The sequence below is a fragment of the Silene latifolia genome, chromosome Y (genome assembly GCF_048544455.1).
Source record: "Silene latifolia isolate original U9 population chromosome Y, ASM4854445v1, whole genome shotgun sequence".
NCBI lineage: Eukaryota > Viridiplantae > Streptophyta > Magnoliopsida > Caryophyllales > Caryophyllaceae > Silene > Silene latifolia.
In genome coordinates this window covers 72,881,584-72,904,397 of record NC_133538.1, presented here as the reverse complement: position 1 = coordinate 72,904,397, position 22,814 = coordinate 72,881,584, and the positions used below count along the sequence as shown (strand labels likewise).

The 22,814-nt window shown below is 39.5% G+C and overlaps 2 protein-coding genes across 2 annotated transcripts; one reads left to right on the top strand and one right to left on the bottom strand.

The window, feature by feature from the left end:
* Positions 1-2,496: 2,496 nt before the first annotated feature.
* On the bottom strand, positions 2,497-3,150 carry LOC141628334 (uncharacterized). Its single transcript, XM_074441492.1, has one exon. It carries the CDS (start codon positions 3,148-3,150, stop codon positions 2,497-2,499), a length of 654 nt encoding a protein of 217 aa, XP_074297593.1.
* A 3,554-nt stretch (positions 3,151-6,704) lies between these two features.
* On the top strand, positions 6,705-9,317 carry LOC141628333 (uncharacterized). Its single transcript, XM_074441491.1, has one exon. It carries the CDS (start codon positions 6,705-6,707, stop codon positions 9,315-9,317), a length of 2,613 nt encoding a protein of 870 aa, XP_074297592.1.
* Positions 9,318-22,814: the final 13,497 nt, after the last annotated feature.

The window sequence follows — 22,814 nt, the reverse complement described above, 5'->3', positions numbered from 1 at the left end:
ATGTTTGTATGATCAATTTCCATGCATCCCCTATGACCCCATGACACCCTAGTGCTTTTAATCAATTGTTTACATCTCATTTTAATCATCTTGCTTGTTTACTCTTATTGCTATTTAGTTTAGTGATCTTCTTATTTTAACCCAAATCGTGACACCCCTAGACACCGCTACTTGCAATCGAAAATCCTACATCAATACCCGTCCCTTGGGATCCGACCTTTACTTACCTCTTTACTAATAGTAAAGTTGTTTGTGGAGATATAAATATTGTTTTGGTCTAGGTGCTCCTAACAACAAGTAACCGAAAATAAGCTCCAAGTGAGTCCGACTAATCCTCATTTAAGAATGCGGTCTTAACAACCATTTGATGGATCACTAAATTATTAATCGTCGCTAGTGCAATTAATAATCTAATAGTAGAAATTCGAGCAACCGGAGCATAGGTATCAAAATAATCAATACCTTCCTTTGTCTAAAACCTTGGATTACCAACCTTGCTTTGTATTTGTCGATTGAGCCATCGACTTTCATCTTCCTTTATTTTGAAGATCCATTTGCGGCCCAAAGGTTTGCATCCATGAGGTAGATCCGTTAGGACCCAAGTATTATTTTCCATGATAGAATCCATCTCATCATTTATGGCTTCCTTCCAAAAGGCAACATCTTGAGACTTCATAGCCTCACCAAATGTCTTAGGATCTTCATAAACATGGTAGCAATACCTCATATTGACATCCTACCTCCTCTCTTGATCCTTCAATCAAATGGTTTTGAAAATCTGGACCAAAAGACTTTCTTTTTCTAATCCTTGTACCTCTACGGAGTTCGGGTGACTCATTTGAGGTTCAACATTTATGTTCTCCTCATTTGTTCCATTATTTGATGAAACTATGTCCTTTGGTCTTGATAATGAAGAAAATCTATTTTCATCAAATATTGCATCTCTAGATTCAATTACGGTGTTTACCGCAATTGATCTATTAGATTCTATAACATAGAACCTATATGCCTTGAAATGCATAGCATATCCTATAAAGATTCATTCAATGCCTTTTTCGCCCAATGTCTTAATTTTGGGTTCCGGTAATCTTACTACCGCCCGACACCCCAAACTCGAATATAATTCAAGTTTGGTGCCTTCTTGTACCAAAGTTCATATGGGGTTACATCATTGTTCCTTTTGTTAGGAACTCTATTTAATAAATAACAAGCTGTTAACATAGCGTCACCCCAAAAACCATCACTCAAACCCGAGTAGGATAACATATAATTAACCATCTCCTTTAGAGTACGATTTTTCCTCTCCGCCACACCATTTAATTGTGGTGTATGTGGTGGAGTAACCTCATACACAATGCCACATGAATTAAAGAACATTGGATCATAATACTCTCCACCTCGATCAGTGCGCAATCGTTTAATCATGATCGATTCTTGTAATTCTGCCTCACTTTTAAATATTTTAAACTTTTCAAGGGCCTCATCTTTAGTTGACAAAAGATATATATAACAAAATCTGGAATGGTCATCTATGAAAGTTACAACATATTTTTTGTTCCCTAAATATGGTGAAGATTTAAAATCACACAAATCACTATGAATTAAATCCAAGACAAGTGAACAACTATGAATATTCTTAAAAGGTTGTCTTGTAATTATATTCATCATACAAGTTTTACACTTTTCAACATTAGAACAAAAAGTGGAATTAAACCAAGTTTAGACATATTAATCATCCTTTTAAAGTGAACAAGTCCATGTCTAGCATGCCAAAGATAAGGAACATTTTCATTATGACAAACCATGAAATTAGAAGCAATATCATGCATTTTATTCATAATATTTAACATAAGCATTCCATTACATAAATATCCAAATCCTACAAATGTACCACATTTGCTTATACATATTTATCCGACTCATATACTTGCCTATAACCATACTTTGACAAGAGATCGCCGGAAACTAAGTTTTTCCTTATTCCGGGTACATGAAGAACATCATAAAGATGAATAGATTTTCCGGAACTAAATATTAACACTACTACACCACGACCAAGTGTTGGAGTTGTTGATTCGTTTCCCATAGAAAGAATTAAACCGTCATTAACCGGTTCATAAGTCTTGGACCATCTACGGTCCTTGCACAAATGCTTTGTACCATCCGAATCAATCCACCATGAAATATCATCATCCTGCACATAGAATGCCTCAGAAATTAGTGGTATATAATTTACAATATGCTTAATACCATTGTCAAAATTCTGACCTTGATAAGTAGGAGGGCCTTTGTCCTTAGACACTTGCCCAGATTTGTTCTTGTAATTAGAACCCTTCTTGGTCTTCTTCAACCTAAAATCATTTTTAAAGTGCCCGGTCTTACCACATATCCAATAAGCACCCTTGGGTTTCTTGTTTGTGTCATCATTAGTGTTAGGCATGAGGCGTTTTTTCCCCTTGAATCCCTTATAACTTTCACCTACATCCATCATATTGATCAAAGATTGTTCCATAGTTTCCTTACTCTTACCCAGTTTCCCTTAGTACCCTCTTGCGCTTTAAGAGACTCCTCTATGCGCAAGTGCCCCCCTAGTTGTACAATAGACAACTCCTCTTTCTTATGCTTGAGCATATGCTTGAAATCCTTCCAAGAAGGAGGCAATTTGTCATTTATACTTGAGACCGAAATGGATTCATCAATTTCCATCTTGTGTTGGGCAAATTGTCCCAATATCCGGAGCAATTCATTATATTGCTCTATTACCGGCCTTGAGTCCGTCATCTTATAGTTCATGAAATTACCTACAAGAAACTTCTTACTAGAAGCATCTTCGGCCATGTATTTAGACTCTAATTCATTCCAAAGTTCTTTTGCCGACTCATAATTTTGATAGACATCAAATAAAGAATCAGACATATCATTTAGAATGTGTCCCCGACAAATATAATCATCATTTTCCCACTTGAGACGGTTGTGGGCTTCCTCCATTGTTTCATCATCTTGATGCTCCGGCATTAGGTTACTTAGGACATACACAACCATGAGGGTGGTGAGTAGGAAATGCATTTTCTTTTGCCATCTCCTAAAATCAACCCCTTTAAAATTCTCAAGTTTTCCAAACTTGGATGTCATTTCCTTAACATTCGACATTGTCAAAACAGTAAATACTTTCTAAGAATGTTGTAGTTTTGTATAGGGTATTTGACAAATCAAACTTGGATAACTTGATGATCACGAAATATATCGCTTTCCTTAGAAAGTATTTCTACCCTATTAAGCCTTTGGGTTACAAGAAATCTTTCGTAGGATAATACACCAAATTTCCCTCTTGTTCTAAGGCAAAACAAGAGAAATACTTATGAAGTTTTTATGAAGTTTGTTATGCAAAAATCTGAATAATAAAGTTTGTTTTATTATTTTCTAACCTTTCCTCATGCATCCTTTGAATATATATATATATACTCATGAAAAGTAAACAGAAAACGAAAGGCGGTTATCATCCAAACGGAACATAAAGAAAAGTATGAAACAATGCAACACGGTTCATAGAACCCGATAAACACCACTCACCCCGATCGGGGTTAGTGTCTCCGATCGGGGGCGTAGCTTTTCAATTTTACGTAAATAAAATTTGTGGAAATTTGACTAGATACCATCAACCCCGATCGGGGTTAGCCTATTTTCCAATTTTTGAGCCACGACAACATTGACTCATTTGCATTGTAACTTATTCTTTAAAATTGCAAATTTACACTCGTTTATATGAGCGTGTATTCCACACTCCCTAACCCATATTATAACGGTCAAACTTGCTACGATTTTTGGCCAAATCCCGATTGCATTCAAATGATATCGTGATTAACTTAAAACACCAAAATGAGCTAGAATTGCTGATTAATGCACATGACGGCATATTTAATAGGTAAGACTTGCACATCAAGTAAATAGGCACCCAAACTCTCGACTCTTGCGCACTAAACTCAACTTGTCACAAAACAAATCATAGCAAACTATAAATTACGAGTCACTATAAATACCTCTAGGTAATACACAAAATCTTTCAGGAGAGGACGAAGCACAATAATACCGAGATACCCAAATAAATCCAGATCTAATATTCTACTCTTATACACCGTCTCAAATATATTACCCCAGTTTCAAATTAAACCATATACATAAACTCATCAAAGTTCCATATAAGCGTATAAGAGCCTTTAATTTACGACAAAGACGAAATTCATTAATAATCAACATCCAAATAGGTCCGAGAGTACCAAAATTGAATAAGTTTTCTTTACTCGCTTAATTTCAGTCTTTTATTTATTTTCTTTGTTTTTATCGTAATTTGTATAATTCTTTATAAACTAACCTAGTTAACTTTTCCTTGTATCAAATTTATATCGTCTTATATAAAATTGTATAATTAACCTTTTTTATCGTCAATTTTCGTCAAATATATAATATTACAAATAAATAGTAGAGCCCGTCAGTTTGATGGGCGGTCCGGGTTCCTAACACCTTCCCTGACCGTACCTTTACCCCCGAATCCTTAATCTTATCCACAATCTTTGGTTCAGATCGGAGTGACGGATTAATTCCCATTCTAGGGATCAAAAGGAGTTTTTCCGTTAAAATTGTTTTTGTATGTTTTTTATAAATCTACGGGCGACTCCATATTATTTACTTATTTCAAAAAAGGAGATTTGTTCAGGGATCTCACAATGGCGACTCCTCTGGGGAAGTATTAAGGCCCTGTTCTTTTGGACTTAAAGTCACTTAATTTAAGTTAACTTCAGATCCTATAAGTTCAGTTCAGTTCAGTTCAGATCCTATAAGTTCAGTTCAGATCATATAAATTCAGTTCAGTTCAGATCCTATAATTTCAGTTCAGTTCAGATCCTATAAGTTCAGTTCAGTTCAGTTAAGATCCTATAAGTTCACTTCAGATCCTATACTCACTTAATTTAAGTTCAGTTCAGATCCTATAAGTTCAGTTTAGATCCTATAAGTTTAGTTCAGATCCTATAAGTTCAGTTAAGTTCGGATTCTATAAGTTCAGTTAAGTTCAGATCCTATAAGTTCAGGTCAGATCCTATATGTTCAGTTCAGTTCAGTTCAGATCTTATAAGTTCAGTTCAGTTCAGATCCTACAAGTTTCAGTCCAAAAGAACAGAGCCTAAGAGGGTAAGCTTGGAAATTATTTATAATATTATATTTTTGACGACTTTTTTTTAGGTGCACGGCTGATTTCGTACATAGTTATTCAATTGTTAGGCAACACGGTAAAATAATTTGCATTCGTCTTTCCTTTTTGGTGTTATTCAAAGCGTCTTGCTTGTGACGAGTATATTTCGTCACAATCTGAAAACGGGGTAAAAATGTGATCCATTTAAGATGAAAATGTAACCATTTTACCTAAAAAGTTACCACGACAATTTCCTAAGCTATAATAAATTGTCATTAAAATGGTCACAGTTTGTCGTTAAAATGGCGACATTTGGCCCGTTTTCAGCTTGTGACGAAAAGTGTCCGTCTTCAAGAATTGGTGTTATTTGTGTTATTTGTGCCGTACAATGGTTTTACGCGTTTGTATACTCCTACTTCATTATTAGCGGTGCGGTTTATGCATGCTTACCTGTGATCAAGTTGCTTTTAAATGTGTATATGTCACACTAATCGTCAAATCAATGTTACCGGTTGCCTAGATTATCTGACAAGAGGTAAAGACTTTGCTTTCGACTAGCTCTGCTACTATATAATCCCTCCATTCAACTCCACTTTACAACTTTCATTTATCACGTTTGCCAACGCAGTTTTTAGACGATAAATATCGTTAGCTGCGTGTTTGCAAAAATTATAAAAGTTAGATATTTTTAATGTACTCTTAAAGACGAATCAAATAAGATCCCACATGAATATATTTTCACTTATGTATCGAGAGAAAATTGAAGTTGAATGTCCGCTTTTGAATAGTGCGCAAAAGAGAAACTTGTAAAGTCGAGTTGAATGGAGGGAGTACTCCGTATACTGTATTTTTTTTTTCCGTTGTATGAGTTATTTCGTCTTTTAGACTAACAGGTGGAAAAAGGTGTAGGCTCCTCCCGTAAGCCAATATTACGCCATCTAAACTTCCTTATTTGACTCTCGGCAAAGTACGTTGTATACTTAGAAGGTCCATTTGACTGACAAGGCCTTACACGTATTTTCCACCTCATGACGTCGTGTTTTGACAACTTGTTTGGTCCATTCGACTGGGTGAGCACAAAAGCGAAAGATACCCTCGTCTCATCGCGCGCTCGCAACGCGGATGTAATGGAATTTTAATGTTATGAGTGCCCTGTTTCTAACCCGCAAACCTAACCATAGAGCTCGTAGAACTTTTGATTAGGGTAATGTGTACATTGTTTATTGTTTGTAATCTTGTAAATTTTGTCTAGTCTCATAATTCATTTGATCGTGTCATAGAATTAACTTATCTTACATTTAATGCTTGCGATAAACTAATTTCTTTTTACATACAAATGATGTTGTCTAATAGGATACAAGGTCTTCACTAGTATGAGTATTTGCATCTAACTATTGCATTAGTTAGTAGGAGTATTATTGAAATCCTTAAGCACAGTACCTTTATTGTTCTTACTCCGAAAAATGACTGCCCTGAGAGAGTTGGGGATTTTCGGCCGATTAGCCTCTGCAATGTTATTATGAAAGTTGTCACAAAGTGTATTGCTAATAGATTAAAAGGGGTTATGGATGATCTTGTCAGTCCTTTTCAGAGTGCTTTTGTCCCTAATAGAAGTATTGAAGATAATATTGTCATTGCCCAAGAAATTCTTCATGTCATAAATCATAAGAGTTATGGCAAGATGGGTATGATGGCTCTAAAGGCTGATATGAGTAAAGCCTATTATAGGTTAAACTGGAATTTCATAAGAGGGGTGCTCTCCTACGTAACTTTGCCGGGCTCTATGGTTCAGCTTATTATGAGTACTATTGAATCTGTTTCTTACGAAACTCTGATGAATGGTGCTTCTATGGATATAGTTGAACCTGGATGTGGGATTAGGCAAGGTGATCCTTTATCTCCTTATATTTTTGCGCTTTGCACAGAAGTCCTATCCCAAATGATTCTCTATGCCCAGGATAGCTACCTCATTAAGGGTATCAAAATTTGCAAGCACGGGCCGGAAATCTCCCATTTATTGTTTGTGAATGATTCACTCTTCTTTATCCGTGGTGAGTATGAGAATTTGGATTTTCTTATGAATATTATCGATGAATACTGTGCTGCATCTGGGCAATGTCTTAATAAAGATAAGTCATCTATTCTATTCAGTCCAAATTGCTCACTAATGACGGTCAAGAAGTGTTTGACTGAGTTTAAATTTGCTCCTAAGCATGATCTTGGTAAGTATCTTGGCCTTCCTACGAGTATTGGGTCTTCTAAAAGAGATTTATTTAAATTTCTTGTTGACAAGAATAAGCGAAGGCTATCCTTCTGGAATAACATTCTCCTCTCCTCGGCTGGTAAATTGACTCTTATTCGTTCTGTTCTGTCTTCACTATCTCTTTTCTCTCTATCGGTATTTCGTAAACCGGTAAGCTTAACATCAAAACTCCAGTCCTTGATGGTGCATTTTTGGTGGAGTGGAACTAGAAATAATAAGTCTATTCATTGGTGTAGTAAAGATTTTCTTAGTAGGCCAGTGGGTGAAGGAGGCCTTGGACTTCGTAATATTGGTTGCTTTAACCAAGATCTTCTTACCAAATATGCTTGGAGAATATTATGTGTTCCGGGAAGCCTTATCAGTAAAGTTATTGGTCCCAAGTTTGGGGTTCAAGATGATATTTTATTCCAGACCCGTTGGAAGGCTCCCCAAGCTTCGTCTTGGGCTCTTAAAAGCCTTGTTTGGGGATCCAATCTTATCTACAATAATATTGCTTGGACTATTGGATGTTCTTCTCGTCTTAATGCTTGGAAGAGCAAATGGATAGAGGGTGATAGTCTTCAAGATCTTTGTGGGGAGTTTTGTGATGCTCCTATTGACCCCGCGTTACTATTTGGTGACCTTCATGATAGTCATAGGAGATGGGATCTCTCTTCTCTTGGTTTCGATCCGGGTGAGGGAGTTACAATGAAAATCCTCGCAACTTATATCCCGTGTCAACCCTCGGATGACTCCTTCTATTGGACATTATCTAAACATGGTGCATTCACTGTCAAGTCGGGATACTATGTCGCTGCTATGGCCTTAACCAATAGACCTACCTCGACTGCTGATCTTTCTAGAATGTTTGCAACAATTGTGACTTTTTGCAGATCTAAACTCTGGAAGTTGCCTATCTCTAACAAACTAAAGGTGTTCTTATGGAAATTTATGGCTAATGCCCTTCCAGTGGGCTCTGAATTCCTCAGACGAAAAATGAATTGGCGCTCCTCCTGTACTCGTTGTGATGGCTCATCTCCTTGTGTGGAATCTATTTCTCACCTTTTTAGAGATTGTAGCTTTGCAAAGGCTCTATGGTTTGGCTTCCCTTTAGGTCTTAAAATCACGGGAGGAGTGGACATTGATGTTAGGGTTTGGGTTATTAGCTGGGTTACTTATTTCCTAAGTGGCCCAGATCCTAACCCCCTCATTTTTCCCCTTATCGCTACCCTTTGGAGGATTTGGTGTTGCAGGAATGATATGGTCTTCAGGAATCGTTGCCCTTGGCCTATAGGTGCTCTTCTTTCTATTCTTGGTGACATTCAGTGTATGAAGGAGGTTGTGTGCAGTAAGGATGCTAGCCTCCTTCGAGCGTCCTTGCTGGACTCCTCCCCTGTTTCTGGGTTAGCGATGAGGATTAGCAACTCCTTCCCCTTTTGGTTTGTTGGTGGACCTGGGTGCGGAAATGTTTGTACAGTCAAGTGTGATGCTGCTTGGAGGGATGATAGAAGTGCTGGCATGGGGTGGTGTTTACTGGATGGTAATGGGACCTTAAGGAATACTGCTCATGCTCGCTCGTTTGCCTCTTCTGCCCTGCATGCTGAAGGACATGCAGCTTTTATTGCACTTAAATGGGCCTTGGACAAGGGGTATCTTCATGTTAGACTTGTTACGGTTTGTCTTAACTTGGTTTTGCAGGCTGCGGAAGCAGAGAAGCCGATTGCATCTATCAACGGCATTATCCATGATATTAAGTCTATTGCGTCTCATTTTCATTGTTGCTCTCTTAGTTTCTGTCCTAGGGGAGTGAATAGGGTAGCTCATAATCTTGCTCAGGGAGTCTTGTGTAAGCTATGCTATTTGTTGCTGTCAAAAAAAAAAAAAAGTTAGTAGGAGTATACCTCTCTGTAAGATAGGTTCAACTTTATTTCTTTATAGTAGTAACTAGTTTTCATGCCCGTGCGTTGCACAGATATTAAAATAAGTTACAACTATATTTTATTATTGCACTACTTATTTTAGTTGTAAAAAGCTAATTATTGTGCATCTAATGTTTGATATTAAACTATTCTGTTAGATTTCAGTCAGTTACTAACTTAACATCATGTCTATATTAAGAAGTAGTAGAGAACAACAATATGTTTTGATTATCAAGACCTTGTTGGGTTAGGAAATGAGAGGGAAACAAAAGCATGAAAAATTCTTTGTTTAGTTAGCAAATGGGGTGTGACTGTATGAGAGAAATGGTGAAGGAATAGAGGGTTCCTGTGACACCCCTCGTTGAGGTAACTAAAAGTAACTAGTAAATCGTGGCGGAAACACGAGATTTTTAAAACTTTTAAGGCTTTTAATGAAGTCCAACGCGAGGCATCACCAACACGATAAAAAAGTTTAAGTTTACAACACAAGTCAATTTATTGGGGAAAAGATATCCCACGAATTAACATAGTTCAAAAGTAGGTGAGTCTATTAAATGATAACTAAATAAGGTCCGAGGTAAGAACTCGCTAGCTCACACGGTCTTCCCCACTTAAGCTTCATCACAAACCTGTCATTCATAATAAATATGAAAGCCACAGTCAGTGGGGAGTAACTCAGGGTTCTCCCAGCCACAATATGTCAAAATACAAGTAATTAGGAATTTAATTAAATAAACAAGCATGAGAGTAAATACTTACGGCATTACGAAAATCATGATTAGTGGGCATAAGAAAATAGGAATGGTAAAGCACAAATGAGAGAAGAATTATCAGGTCAAACTGTCACACATCAACTCGACTCAAATGTAAGACAATTACAAAGTATAGACTCAAACAAGACAACCCTCTAGACTCCAACCTCTTGGTAGGACGACGATCATAATACGGTCCTAGTGTAAACCTGGCCAGACTCTCGGGATGGACGACAACCGATTCGACAAACGATACCAAATCGTATCCAAGACTCGAAATATGGTACACCTAACCGTGCCCGAAAGTCGAGTAACCTCAAGCGGAACCTTGTCACCTAACCGTGACCCCCGGTCCGAAAAAGGCGGAAGGAAAAATAGCCCAACTCGGAAACAATGGCACCTAACCGTGACCCAATGTCCGAGGGCAAATAAATAGGGAATGTCGAGTAGTCTCACAATGTAAAACGTCACACTCGGGTCCGAACAAGAACCATAACCATTATGCATGATCATAACATTAATGAGTCTTAAAGTAACCAATTATCGATAGGAAAGAAGATACATGCATAGCTCAATCATTATTAGAAGTCGCAAGTGAAATAGAACAAACAGGGGACTCCCGGTAGGGTGGTGTACACTGGCCACCGGCCATTTGCTGGGACAACACACTAATACCGAAAATCAAAAGAAACTTCAGTGCACTCCCCCGATCAAGACCGGCTGCCGGTCGCACAAGAGACCGGGCGGGAATACTGCCAAATTTCAAAAACACATAAAACCTTGATGCGCTCCCGGCGGTCGGTCAAGAGACTGCGCGGTCACCTACTGGGAATACGCCCAAACTCAAAATCACCTAAAACCTTGATGTACTCCCAGCCGGTCAAGAGAGGCCACGCATCACCCTACTGGGACTACTGAGCTTTCTAAAATGTGTCCAAAACTTACAGAATCTCCCGGCCGGTCAAGAGACCGCCGCCGTCACATCTACTGGGACTACAAACACACGGGTTCAATGCAAAACACTTCCAAACCATTTGAAACCAACAAAAATTGTTTCCCATCAATTGTTTACGTATCCTAGCATGATTCTAACTCGGAAAAACAACATATTTGAGCATGTGAATGGGTAATTTCGGATTCAAGAGATGTAGCATGAGATTTTCATCCAAACATGTGAGAATTGCAAACAAGCATGATATTCAACAACCAAATTAGCACCAATCATGAAAGATACAACTTTTAACATTCATATGAGATTATAACTACATAAAACCACACAATTTTAACATAAAAGTCGAGTAACCCATCACCGTTACCTTTTTGCACTTCAATCTTCTAAAGACTCGTCAATGACGTAGCTATCCTCCTCCGGGTTGTCCAAGTTCTCCCCTAAACACAAAAATAAAGATATTAAGTCAAGAATCCACATCCTTGAAAGATGAGAATTTCGAAAAAGAGGAAAAGATGGCAACTTTCTTACTTAGAAACAAGGGAAATGAGAAAAGGAAGAGAATGGCGCGAAAAGGAACGAGATTGGTGAAGAATTGAGTGAATTATGGTGATTTTAGGGTTGAGAGCAAGGGTTTAACAATGGTGGAGTGGTTGTTGGGGAAATTTCAGAAATTAGAATGAGGGAGATGAAGTTGTGAGGGTTTAGTTGGGGGTTAGTGTAGAGGAAAGAGGAGAGAAAAGACCCATGAGTCAAGTTAAGCCCAATAACTCAAAATGAGTCGGTATCCACTAGAATTTTCGTCCCAAGTCTACTATAACTCGAGACGGAGAATAATATTATTAAAATCTACACTATTATTACCGTTACACGGTTATGACGATATTTTATGAAAATAAGCTTTAAATAATAATTATTTAGTAAAAATTACTTAAAAGTTTATTTAAAAATATAAGGAAAGCGCGGGGTGTTACAATCATCCCACCTTTTAAAAAGTTTCGCCCTCGAAACTTGAAACGAAAAGGTATTACCTTAAGAAAACAAACTAGGGTACTTGACACGCATGGAAGCTTCCGGCTCCCGAGTCTCTTCTTCTACATCACCACACTTCCACAAAACCTTCACCAAGGGCACCACTTTGCTCCTTAGCTTCTTCTCCTTCTTATCCAAGATACGAATCGGTCTCTCCTCGAAAGAAAGACTAGGCTCAAGCTCGGGAATCTCATTTTGCAACACATGACTAGGGTCGCTAATGTATTTCCTAAGTTGAGAAACATGAAAGACATCATGAACTTTACCCAAACTCGGGGGAAAATCCAACTTATAAGCCACGACACCAATCCTCTTTACCACTTCATAGGGTCCAATGTACTTCGGACTCAACTTCCCTTTGACTCCAAATCTCTTTACTCCCTTCATCGGGGACACCTTCAAGAACACTTTATCTCCAACTTCAAATTCCAAGGGTCGACGGCGAACATCGGCATAGGATTTCTGGCGATCTTGGGCGGCTTTCATTCTTTCACGGATGAGCTTCACTTGATCAATCGTCTCGGCTAACTTGTCGGGTCCTAGATCACGGACATCACTTGCTTGATCCCAACAAATCGTACTACGACATTTCCTTCCATAAAGGGCTTCATAAGGGGCCATCTTGATAGAAGCATGATAACTATTGTTGTAAGAAAATTCCACCAAAGGTAAGTTCTTCTCCCAACTAGAATGAAAATCAAGGGCACAAGCACGCAACAAGTCTTCTAGAGTTTGAATTGTCCTCTCGGATTGTCCATCGGTAGCGGCATGAAAAGCGGTAATCATCAACAACTTACTACCCATAGCATCTTGCAAAGCTTTCCAAAATCTTGAACAAAACCTCGGGTCACGATCCGAAACGATCTCCTTAGGAACACCGTGGTAACGAACGATCTCATCAACATAAGCACTAGCAAGACGGTCTAAACTCCAAGTCTCTTTGATAGGGATGAACCTAGCACACTTGGTCAACCTATCCACAACAACCCATACGGCATCTTTTCCACCAACGGTCTTGGGCAAAGCCATCACAAAATCCATGGAAATGGACTCCCACTTCCATAAAGGAACATCCAACGGTTGTAGCAAACCACCGGGTCTCTTATGCTCAATCTTTACTTGTTGGCAAGTAAGACATCTTCCAACATATGACACAATGTCATTCTTCATGTTAGGCCACCAAAATTGAAGCTTCAAATCCTTATACATCTTGTCTCCTCCGGGGTGAATCGAATAAGGTGATAGATGAGCTTCATCTAGAACTCTCTTCCTCAAGTCAACGGCATCGGGCACATACATGCGTCCTCGGTAACGGAGGTAACCTCTAGCATCAATCTCACAATCCTTTGCTTTCCCTTCAAGAAGCTTGGCTTGAAAACTTTTAAATGTAGCGTCGTCCACAAGGCTATCTAGAATCTCACGGTGAAGAACGGGCTCGGCAACCATAGCACCAAGATAATCAAAACCACTCTCTACAAGTTGCAAACCTAACTTACGAAACTCGGCACAAAGGTCATCGGGGAGCACACGAATAGCACTCAAGGGATGAGTAGACTTCCTACTAAGGGCATCGGCAACCACATTTGCCTTTCCTTCATGATACAACAACTCCATGTCGTAATCATTCACCAATTCCAACCATCGTCGTTGTCTCATATTCAAATCCTTTTGGGTGAAGATGTACCTCAAACTCTTATGGTCGGTGTAGATACGGCAATGGACTCCAATGAGGTAGTGTCTCCACATCTTCAAAGCATGAACGATGGCGGCTAATTCCAAATCATGAGTGGGATAGTTCACCTCATGAACTCTCAATTGTCGCGAAGCATAGGCAACAACTCTTCTATTTTGCATGAGAACACAACCCAAACCCATCTTAGAAGCATCACAAAACACATCGAAATCAACTCCATCCTCGGGCAAGGTCAACACGGGGGCGGTAGTCAACCTCTTCTTCAACTCTTGGAATGCACTTTCACAAGCTTCGGTCCACACAAACTTGGTCTCTTTCTTCAAAAGTTGAGTCATGGGTCTAGCAAGCTTGGAAAAATCTTTCACAAAGCGACGGTAGTAACCCGCCAAACCCAAGAAACTACGGATTTCACCAACATCGGTTGGACTCTTCCACTCGATCACGGCTTCAATCTTCGAAGGATCTACCATGACACCATCCTTAGATATCACATGGCCTAGAAAAGACACCTTAGACAACCAAAATTCACATTTTGAGAATTTGGCAAACCACTTTTGACGACGGAGGATCCCCAAAATGATACGAAGGTGATCGGCATGCTCTTCTTCGGACTTGGAAAAGATGAGGATATCGTCAATGAAGACCACAACACACTTGTCTAAGAACTCACTAAAGGTCCGGTTCATTTGGTCCATGAAGATGGAAGGGGCATTGGTTAAACCAAAGGGCATCACCTTAAACTCGAAATGTCCATATCTTGTGCTAAAGGCGGTCTTAGGGATATCGGACTCACGAACGGGAATTTGGTGATAACCGGATCTCAAATCAATCTTGGAGAAAGTAGAAGCACCTTTGAGTTGATCAAACAAATCTTCAATTCTTGGTAGAGGATACTTGTTCTTGATGGTAACACGGTTAAGCTCACGGTAGTCAATGCAAAGTCTCATAGATCCATCTTTCTTCTTCACAAAGAGAACGGGAGCACCCCAAGGCGAGGCACTAGGTCTAATGGATCCTTTCTCAATCATCTCATCAAGTTGCTTTCTCAACTCCTTCAACTCGGTTGGCGCCATACGGTACGGGGCTTTAGCAATCGGACCGGTTCCGGGTACAAGGTCGATAGAGAACTCAACATCACGCTCGGGAGGAATTCCGGGCAACTCTTCGGGAAAGACATCGGCGAACTCACAAACCACGGGCACTTCCTCGATCTTCGGTAAGGAAGGGGAGGTCGAAGTCACCACACAAAGAAAGATTTGGTAACCTTTCCTCCTCATACTCATCAACTTCAAAGCGGAAATCAACTTCACACCTTCTTGGGAACGGACTCCTCTATAGGACACACGAGTGCCTAACGGACTCTTGAGGCGAATCTTTTGGTCTCTACACTCGAATCTTGCATCATACTTTGACAACCAATCCATACCCAAAATTACATCGAATTCCTCAAGGGGAAAACGAAGTAGGTTAGCGGGGAATAAGGTTCCCGAAATAGAGATAGGAATGTCGGAGAAAGTGAGGGAACAAGAGAACATCTCTCCGGAAGGTAAGGATATAGAAGTTTCCTCACTAGGAATTGGTTCAATGGCTAGCTTTTCGGAGAATTTGGAAGATATAAAAGATAAAGATGCGCCGGTATCAAATAGAATAAGGCAAGGTTGATCAAAAATTGAGAACATACCCGTAATGATATCGGGATGAGCGGCGGCTTCGGCTCGACTCATGACAAAGATAGTTCCTCTTGGCCTAGCATTTGGAGTAGGAGCATTCTTCTTCTCGGGGCAATCGGCAACACGATGTCCGGGCTTCTTACAATGAAAGCAAGTCAAGGGCTTGCCATAACATCCAACTCCGGGGTGTAGAGCTTGTCTACAATGGTAGCACTTACGGTCCTTCTCAAGTTCATTGGTTGATGTGGGAACTTGTCCTCTAGATTCTTGAACTCTTGGTCCTTGTCCTCCATGGTCTTGCATCCTTGGCACAAACCTCCTCTTGTTGGCATAGTTGGAAGTAGAAGGCACAAATGGTCTCTTGCCATGAAAGTTAGAACGATAAGAATGAGAAGAGGAGTGGATTTTGGAATCTTCTTCAATGGCCTTCAAAGAGCTTTCGGCCCAAATAGCATCATCATAAACTTCCACAAATGTAGTTGAGCTTCTTCTCACCATGCTTTCCACCTTAGGGTTCAACTTGTTCTTGTAGAAGTAGACACGATCCTCTTCATCTTTCACGAACTTGGAGGCATAATGAGCAAGTTCATTAAACTTGTCGGTGTAGGCTTGAATTGATAGCTTCCCTTGCTTGAAATCCATGAATTCCTTCAATCTTTGTTGCTTGAGCTCCTTAGGGTAGAAGCGAGTCTCCACGAGTGACTTGAAGCGGTTCCAATCAAAGTTGGGGTCTTGAGTAGCGGTAGGACCGGTCAAAGTCCACCACCTATCGGCTTCCTTCACAAGAAAGTGAGAGGCTAATCTCACCTTGTCCTCCTCTCGGGCATCAAAGAGAGAGAAGTTCTTCTCCATATCACGAAACCACTCCGAGAGAGCTACGGGATCCACTTCACCACCATAGGTCCTAGCCTTGTTCCTTGCTAGTTGACTTGCAATCCAAGCATAACTTCCTTGACGGTTAGCTTCATGAAGAGGGGGAGCGGGTTGAACATTTTGTTGATTAGCAAGCACTTGGGTGAGGGCTTGCATGATAGCATTTTCCACATTGGTCGCTCGTACCATCTTCTCGCACAAGAGCAAACAAGTTAGAACCTATCACAAAACATACACAAAAAGGCTTCCAACTTAGGTCCTTAATTCTACCCATCTCTCATTCATTATTCAAGGTCAAGTAAGAATTTTAAGTTGGGGTACACGTGTGTGCGTCGGGAGCAATATATGCTCGATAACCAACTGTGACACCCCTCGTTGAGGTAACTAAAAGTAACTAGTAAATCGTGGCGGAAACACGAGATTTTTAAAACTTTTAAGGCTTCTAATGAAGTCCAACGCGAGGCATCACCAACACGATAAAAAAGTTTAAGTTTACAACACAAGTCAATTTATTGGGGAAAAGATATCCCACGAATTAACATAGTTCAAAAGTAGGTGAGTCTATTAAATGATAACTAAATAAGGTCCGAGGTAAGAACTCGCTAGCTCACACGGTCTTCCCCACTTAAGCTTCATCACAAACATGTCATTCATAATAAATATGAAAGCCACAGTCAGTGGGGAGTAACTCAGGGTTCTCCCAGCCACAATATGTCAAAATACAAGTAATTAGGAATTTAATTAAATAAACAAGCATGAGAGTAAATACTTACGGCATTACGAAAATCATGATTAGTGGGCATAAGAAAATAGGAATGGTAAAGCACAAATGAGAGAAGAATTATCAGGTCAAACTGTCACACATCAACTCGACTCAAATGTAAGACAATTACAAAGTATAGACTCAAACAAGACAAACCTCTAGACTCCAACCTCTTGGTAGGACGACGATCATAATACGGTCCTAGTCTAAACCTGGCCAGACTCTCGGGATGGACGACACCCGATTCGACAAACGATACCAAATCGTATCCAAGACTCGAAATATGGTACACCTAACCGTGCCCGAAAGTCAAGTAACCTCAAGCGGAACCTTGTCACCTAACCGTGACCCCCGGTCCGAAAAAGGCGGAAGGAAAAATAGCCCAACTCGGAAACAATGGCACCTAACCGTGACCCAATGTCCGAGGGCAAAGAAATAGGGAATGTCGAGTAGTCTCACAATGTAAAACGTCACACTCGGGTCCGAACAAGAACCATAACCATTATGCATGATCATAACATTAATGAGTCTTAAAGTAACCAATTATCGATAGGAAAGAAGATACATGCATAGCTCAATCATTATTAGAAGTCGCAAGTGAAATAGAACAAACAGGGGACTCCCAGCCGGGTGGTGTACCGGCCGCCGGGCCACCGGCTGGGACAACACACTAATACTGAAAATCAAAAGAAACTTACAGTGCACTCCCACCGGTCGAGGGCCACGCTCCGGTCACCCGGCTGGGAATACGGCCAAATTTCAAAAACACATAAAACCTTCAGTGCGCTCCCAGCCGGTCAGTAGACCGGCCGCCGGTCACCCGGCTGGGAATACGCCCAAACTCAAAATCACCTAAAACCTTCATTGTACTCCCAGCCGGTCGTCAAGAAGACCGGCACGCTTGATCACCTACTGGGACTCGTGCTTTCTAAAATGTGTCCAAAACTTACAGGAATCTCCCAGCCGGTCAGTAGACCGGCCGCCGGTCACCCGGCTGGGACTACAAACATACGGGTTCAATGCAAAACACTTCCAAACCATTTGAAACCAACAAAAAATTGTTTCCCATCAATTGTTTACGTATCCTAGCATGATTCTAACTCGGAAAAACAACATATTTGAGCATGTGAATGGGTAATTTCGGATTCAAGAGATGTAGCATGAGATTTTCATCCAAACATGTGAGAATTGCAAACAAGCATGATATTCAACAACCAAATTAGCACCAATCATGAAAGATACAACTTTTAACATTCATATGAGATTATAACTACATAAAACCACACAATTTTAACATAAAAGTCGAGTAACCCATCACCGTTACCTTTTTGCACTTCAATCTTCTAAAGACTCGTCAATGACGTAGCTATCCTCCTCCGGGTTGTCCAAGTTCTCCCCTAAACACAAAAATAAAGATATTAAGTCAAGAATCCACATCCTTGAAAGATGAGAATTTCGAAAAAGAGGAAAAGATGGCAACTTTCTTACTTAGAAACAAGGGAAATGAGAAAAGGAAGAGAATGGCGCGAAAAGGAACGAGATTGGTGAAGAATTGAGTGAATTATGGTGATTTTAGGGTTGAGAGCAAGGGTTTAACAATGGTGGAGTGGTTGTTGGGGAAATTTCAGAAATTAGAATGAGGGAGATGAAGTTGTGAGGGTTTAGTTGGGGGTTAGTGTAGAGGAAAGAGGAGAGAAAAGACCCATGAGTCAAGTTAAGCCCAATAACTCAAAATGAGTCGGTATCCACTAGAATTTTCGTCCCAAGTCTACTATAACTCGAGACGGAGAATAATATTGATACTGTCGTTTCGTACCAAAAATAAAATACCTAAGTTACTGCTAACAGAAGTCAGCGGCAAGTAGGGTCGATCTCCACAGGGAGGCGGTGCACTATCTATTTGTCTATTTATCTGTCTAATGTCACTAATGGGGGTTTGAAAGTGATATTCTAAACTAAAAGCTAAAGCGAGGGAAATAAATAAGAGAAATTAACAGTAAGAGAGAAGGGAGTATGCTAGGAGTCGGTCCACCGTGGCAGCTATCAGATCTTACACTATCAGGAATATTAAGGCGATTAGACTATTAATAAGAAGAGCTATGGTCGTCACCTTTCGGTCCTTAAACCGCCCTAGAGCGTAAACAGCTTAACTTTCGTCCTCACTGCAATACCCTATTGTAATTAAGCAAGCCTTCCCTTCCAATCTTTCGATCTAGGTCGGGGTTAACTAGATTTATGGTCTCCTGCATGCATTCATTCGACCGGATAACAATTAAATTGCCTAATACAATTCTTATCGCAGGGCTAATCTATTTAATACAATTAAAGCATCGCTACCACGGCTTCCCTAATCCTAACATACCAGGGGAATTAGCTATGCATAATTAAGGGAAAACAATAAATAAAGAAAGAACAAATAATAAACATTAAATAATTAAAGAGAAGAAGGGAGAGAAATTACTGTAAATAAATGATCCGGAAATTAAGAGCAAAGTGACAGTGTAAAGTAACGTAGCAAGGGAAAGAAAAAAAAGAAAATTAGAGTGTAGAGTGTCTGAGAGAGTTTATAAAAACATACTGACTCCCTATTTATAAGAAAATAGGATTAGCTAAACCTAATGACGGAATTAAACCTAAAAAGCCCAGCCCGTCAACAATATCCACTCGATCGAGTAACTAAATCACTCGATCGAGCAAAAGCATAAAAGGAACTGGTCGATCGAAAGGAAAATTAGTCGATCGAATACTTATTCATCCTAAAACCACTCGATCGAGAAGAAGTGTCTCTCGATCGAGCAAATGGGCTCTCGATCAAACAGAAATGGTTCTCGATCGAGCACCTCTCAGCGCGTAATTCCTGCTTCGCGCACTGAACTTCAAACGGCTGCCATTTCTTCGTTACTTGGTCAAACAGGGTGATTCCGGTGGCATTGGAAGGCTAAAAGGACAAACTTTCATCTCCAACTGGAATCACCTGAATATCTATTGTAAAACTCGAGATATGGCACTTACAAGCAGGAACTAGCAAATTGAAGCACTCTCTTGGCTCGCCTAACTTCCTTACTCCAATGCGCATCTCAAAATAGTACTTTCCAAGCTCCGACTCAACTCATCTCCTAAATGCATGCGTAGGGACATGTTTTAGGCTTGTTTTTCACTCCTTTCGGGTTCATTCCCACCAAAATTTAGTCACCCTTTCCACAACGGTTTTTTATACTTAAAACCGTTGTTAATAGTTTTAACAACGGGTTTCTTAGGAAAACCAATCGTTGTTAAAACCTTTAACAATGGACGCTTTAACAACGTCCGCTTTTTTATATAACAACGGTAGTGTCCTTCCAATGCGACCTACTCTTTGGTGGTATGAAGAACAATCCAAATTATGTTATATCTTCATAATATTTCGAGTTTTATACCAAGTGTACTGTATTTTTAGCATTGATTGAATATAATTTTGTTAAATCCCCAGAACTTTATCTTGCAGGGTGCAACCCGATTTAAATACTTAGCTAAGTCGCCCATAATGAAAACATAAAAAACACTCCTTTTAAAGTAACACAAATTCTTATTTAAGACGTAATTATCCGTCTTAAGCTTAAGACGAGTAAAATATCATGTCATTTATGTATATAAGATAAATATATTGTTGCTTTTCTCTATACATCTTATACAAAGTATACACAAGTGTTATGTGATAGAATTAAGAGAAAATATAAGAGAACAGTTTTTATCATTGAGAATTGCATAAGCATTATCAATTACAGTGTAGAGTATTTATATAAGAGGAACAACTACCCTAGCCCTATAAACTTGCCGTAATATATTACAAAGGATCATGATATTTAGTCAACTACAAAGATTACAATATAATACTTAACATAAAATATGGAATAATATAATTACAAGATAATATGATATTATTTGGAAAGATATTCTTATCATGCCCCCGCAAGACGGACGGGCAAGGTGAAAGTCCGATCTTGGACAATAGCAGGTGAAGTCAGTGACGAGAATAGTAGGAGTAGGGGAGTTGCCATGAGTGGTCAAATGTGATTTGGGTTGTCCTTGCAACGGTGAATGTGGTGTTCGAGAACGAGCATGCGAAAGAGGAGGGGCACCTTGCTGATGGTTGCTACAATGGTTATGGGTCTTAGCGATGAGCCATGGAGTGAAACTATGATATTATGAGGCATAGATGCAGGTGGGAAGTGATCTGATAGGAAGTGATTGATGTAGGTTGTGGCTAATCGTCATCATGATATTTTTGGAAAGGGATAAATTTTGAGGGTTGTAAAGGGTTGGTCCAGTGGACACGGTGAAGAGATAACATTAATGGTGATACATATTCATGTCATGGATACAAATGTGCAAATGCATGGGTTTTGGAGATGGCATGTTCACCGTAGGTTGTCATTGACTTATTGTTTTTTTTTTTAAGTAAATATTACCACTGGCTAAGAGCCTAAGAGGGTGGTGACCAAAAAGTTGAGTTTGGTGAGAGGTTTCATGACAATTTGTTGTCATGTATGGTACAAGAGAGAATTAAAAAGCAGAGGAGGAAAGATGGTTAATGTTATAATGTTTGTAATATCAAAAAAAGTAAAGCTTAAGGGTTTTTGATGATGACCATAAGGGTGGTTCTGAGGTTTAGTAATTGGTTTGGGGTCAGTTAAGTGGTGGTCGGGATGGTTGTGACCATAATATTGGTGCGGGTGTTGAAGTTGGTGTATCATAAGATTATGGGTAGTGTATAATATGAAGATGATATGGTTGGTAGTGTGAAGAATTGGTTAAAACATAAATTAATTATGATATGGTAGTGTGAAGAATGGTTTAAGCATAAATTAATTGTGGGCTTGTGATTTTGGAGATGCACGTATAATTTTCATGAGAGAAGATCTATGAGAGGTTCTCTGAAGACGGGTGAATGCGCTGGAAATCAAAAGTCAAGGCCCCCTATTTTGAGATTTGCCAAGACCAAAATTAGGGGTGGGGATGATCATTTAACGTGAACCACGTTAAAGATAGAATATTGTGGGTTTGGATAAGCAAGGCTTGAGACGGGTGTTTTTAGTTGAGATGATAGTTTGTATCATGAGGGTGGTTGTTAAGTGGTGATGGCGGGAAGGGTGGTGCCATAGTATCGGATTTAACATCATGGAGTAGCTGAGTTTGGGTTTGCCGTATTGGCAAGATGCCTAGGAGACATGGAGTTTTATATGGTCATAATTATTATTATTATTATTATTATTAATATTAATATTATTATTATTATTATTATTGTTGTTGTTGTTGGTTGGTGCGGAATTTGGTGGGTAAGATGCAACTTTTGTGATAGCCGAGAAGGTGGCCAAGTTTTGGAAGTGATGGCATATTTTTTATGCAATTCTCGGGTGATGGCAGCGGAAGACGGTCGATAGCAGAGCAAAGTCGGGTTTTGGGTGGGTGGGTGGGTTGACTTCCGATCTAAGGATCTACTCTGAGGTGTTACCCTCTATTAAGAGCACGAGGCTCTGATACCATGATAGAATTAAGAGAAAATATAAGAGAACGGTTTTTATCATTGAGAATTGCATAAGCATTATCAATTACAGTGTAGAGTATTTATACAAGAGGAACAACTACCCTAGCCCTATAAACTTGCCGTAATATATTACAAAGGATCATGATATTTAGTCAGCTACAAAGATTACAATATAATACTTAAAATAAAATATAGAATAATATAATTACAAG

Excerpts from the sequence above, each read along its gene's own strand:
- LOC141628333 (XM_074441491.1), top strand. The coding sequence starts at position 6,705 with ATGAAAGTTGTCACAAAGTGTATTGCTAATAGATTAAAAGGGGTTATG.
- LOC141628334 (XM_074441492.1), bottom strand. The coding sequence starts at position 3,150 with ATGTCGAATGTTAAGGAAATGACATCCAAGTTTGGAAAACTTGAGAAT.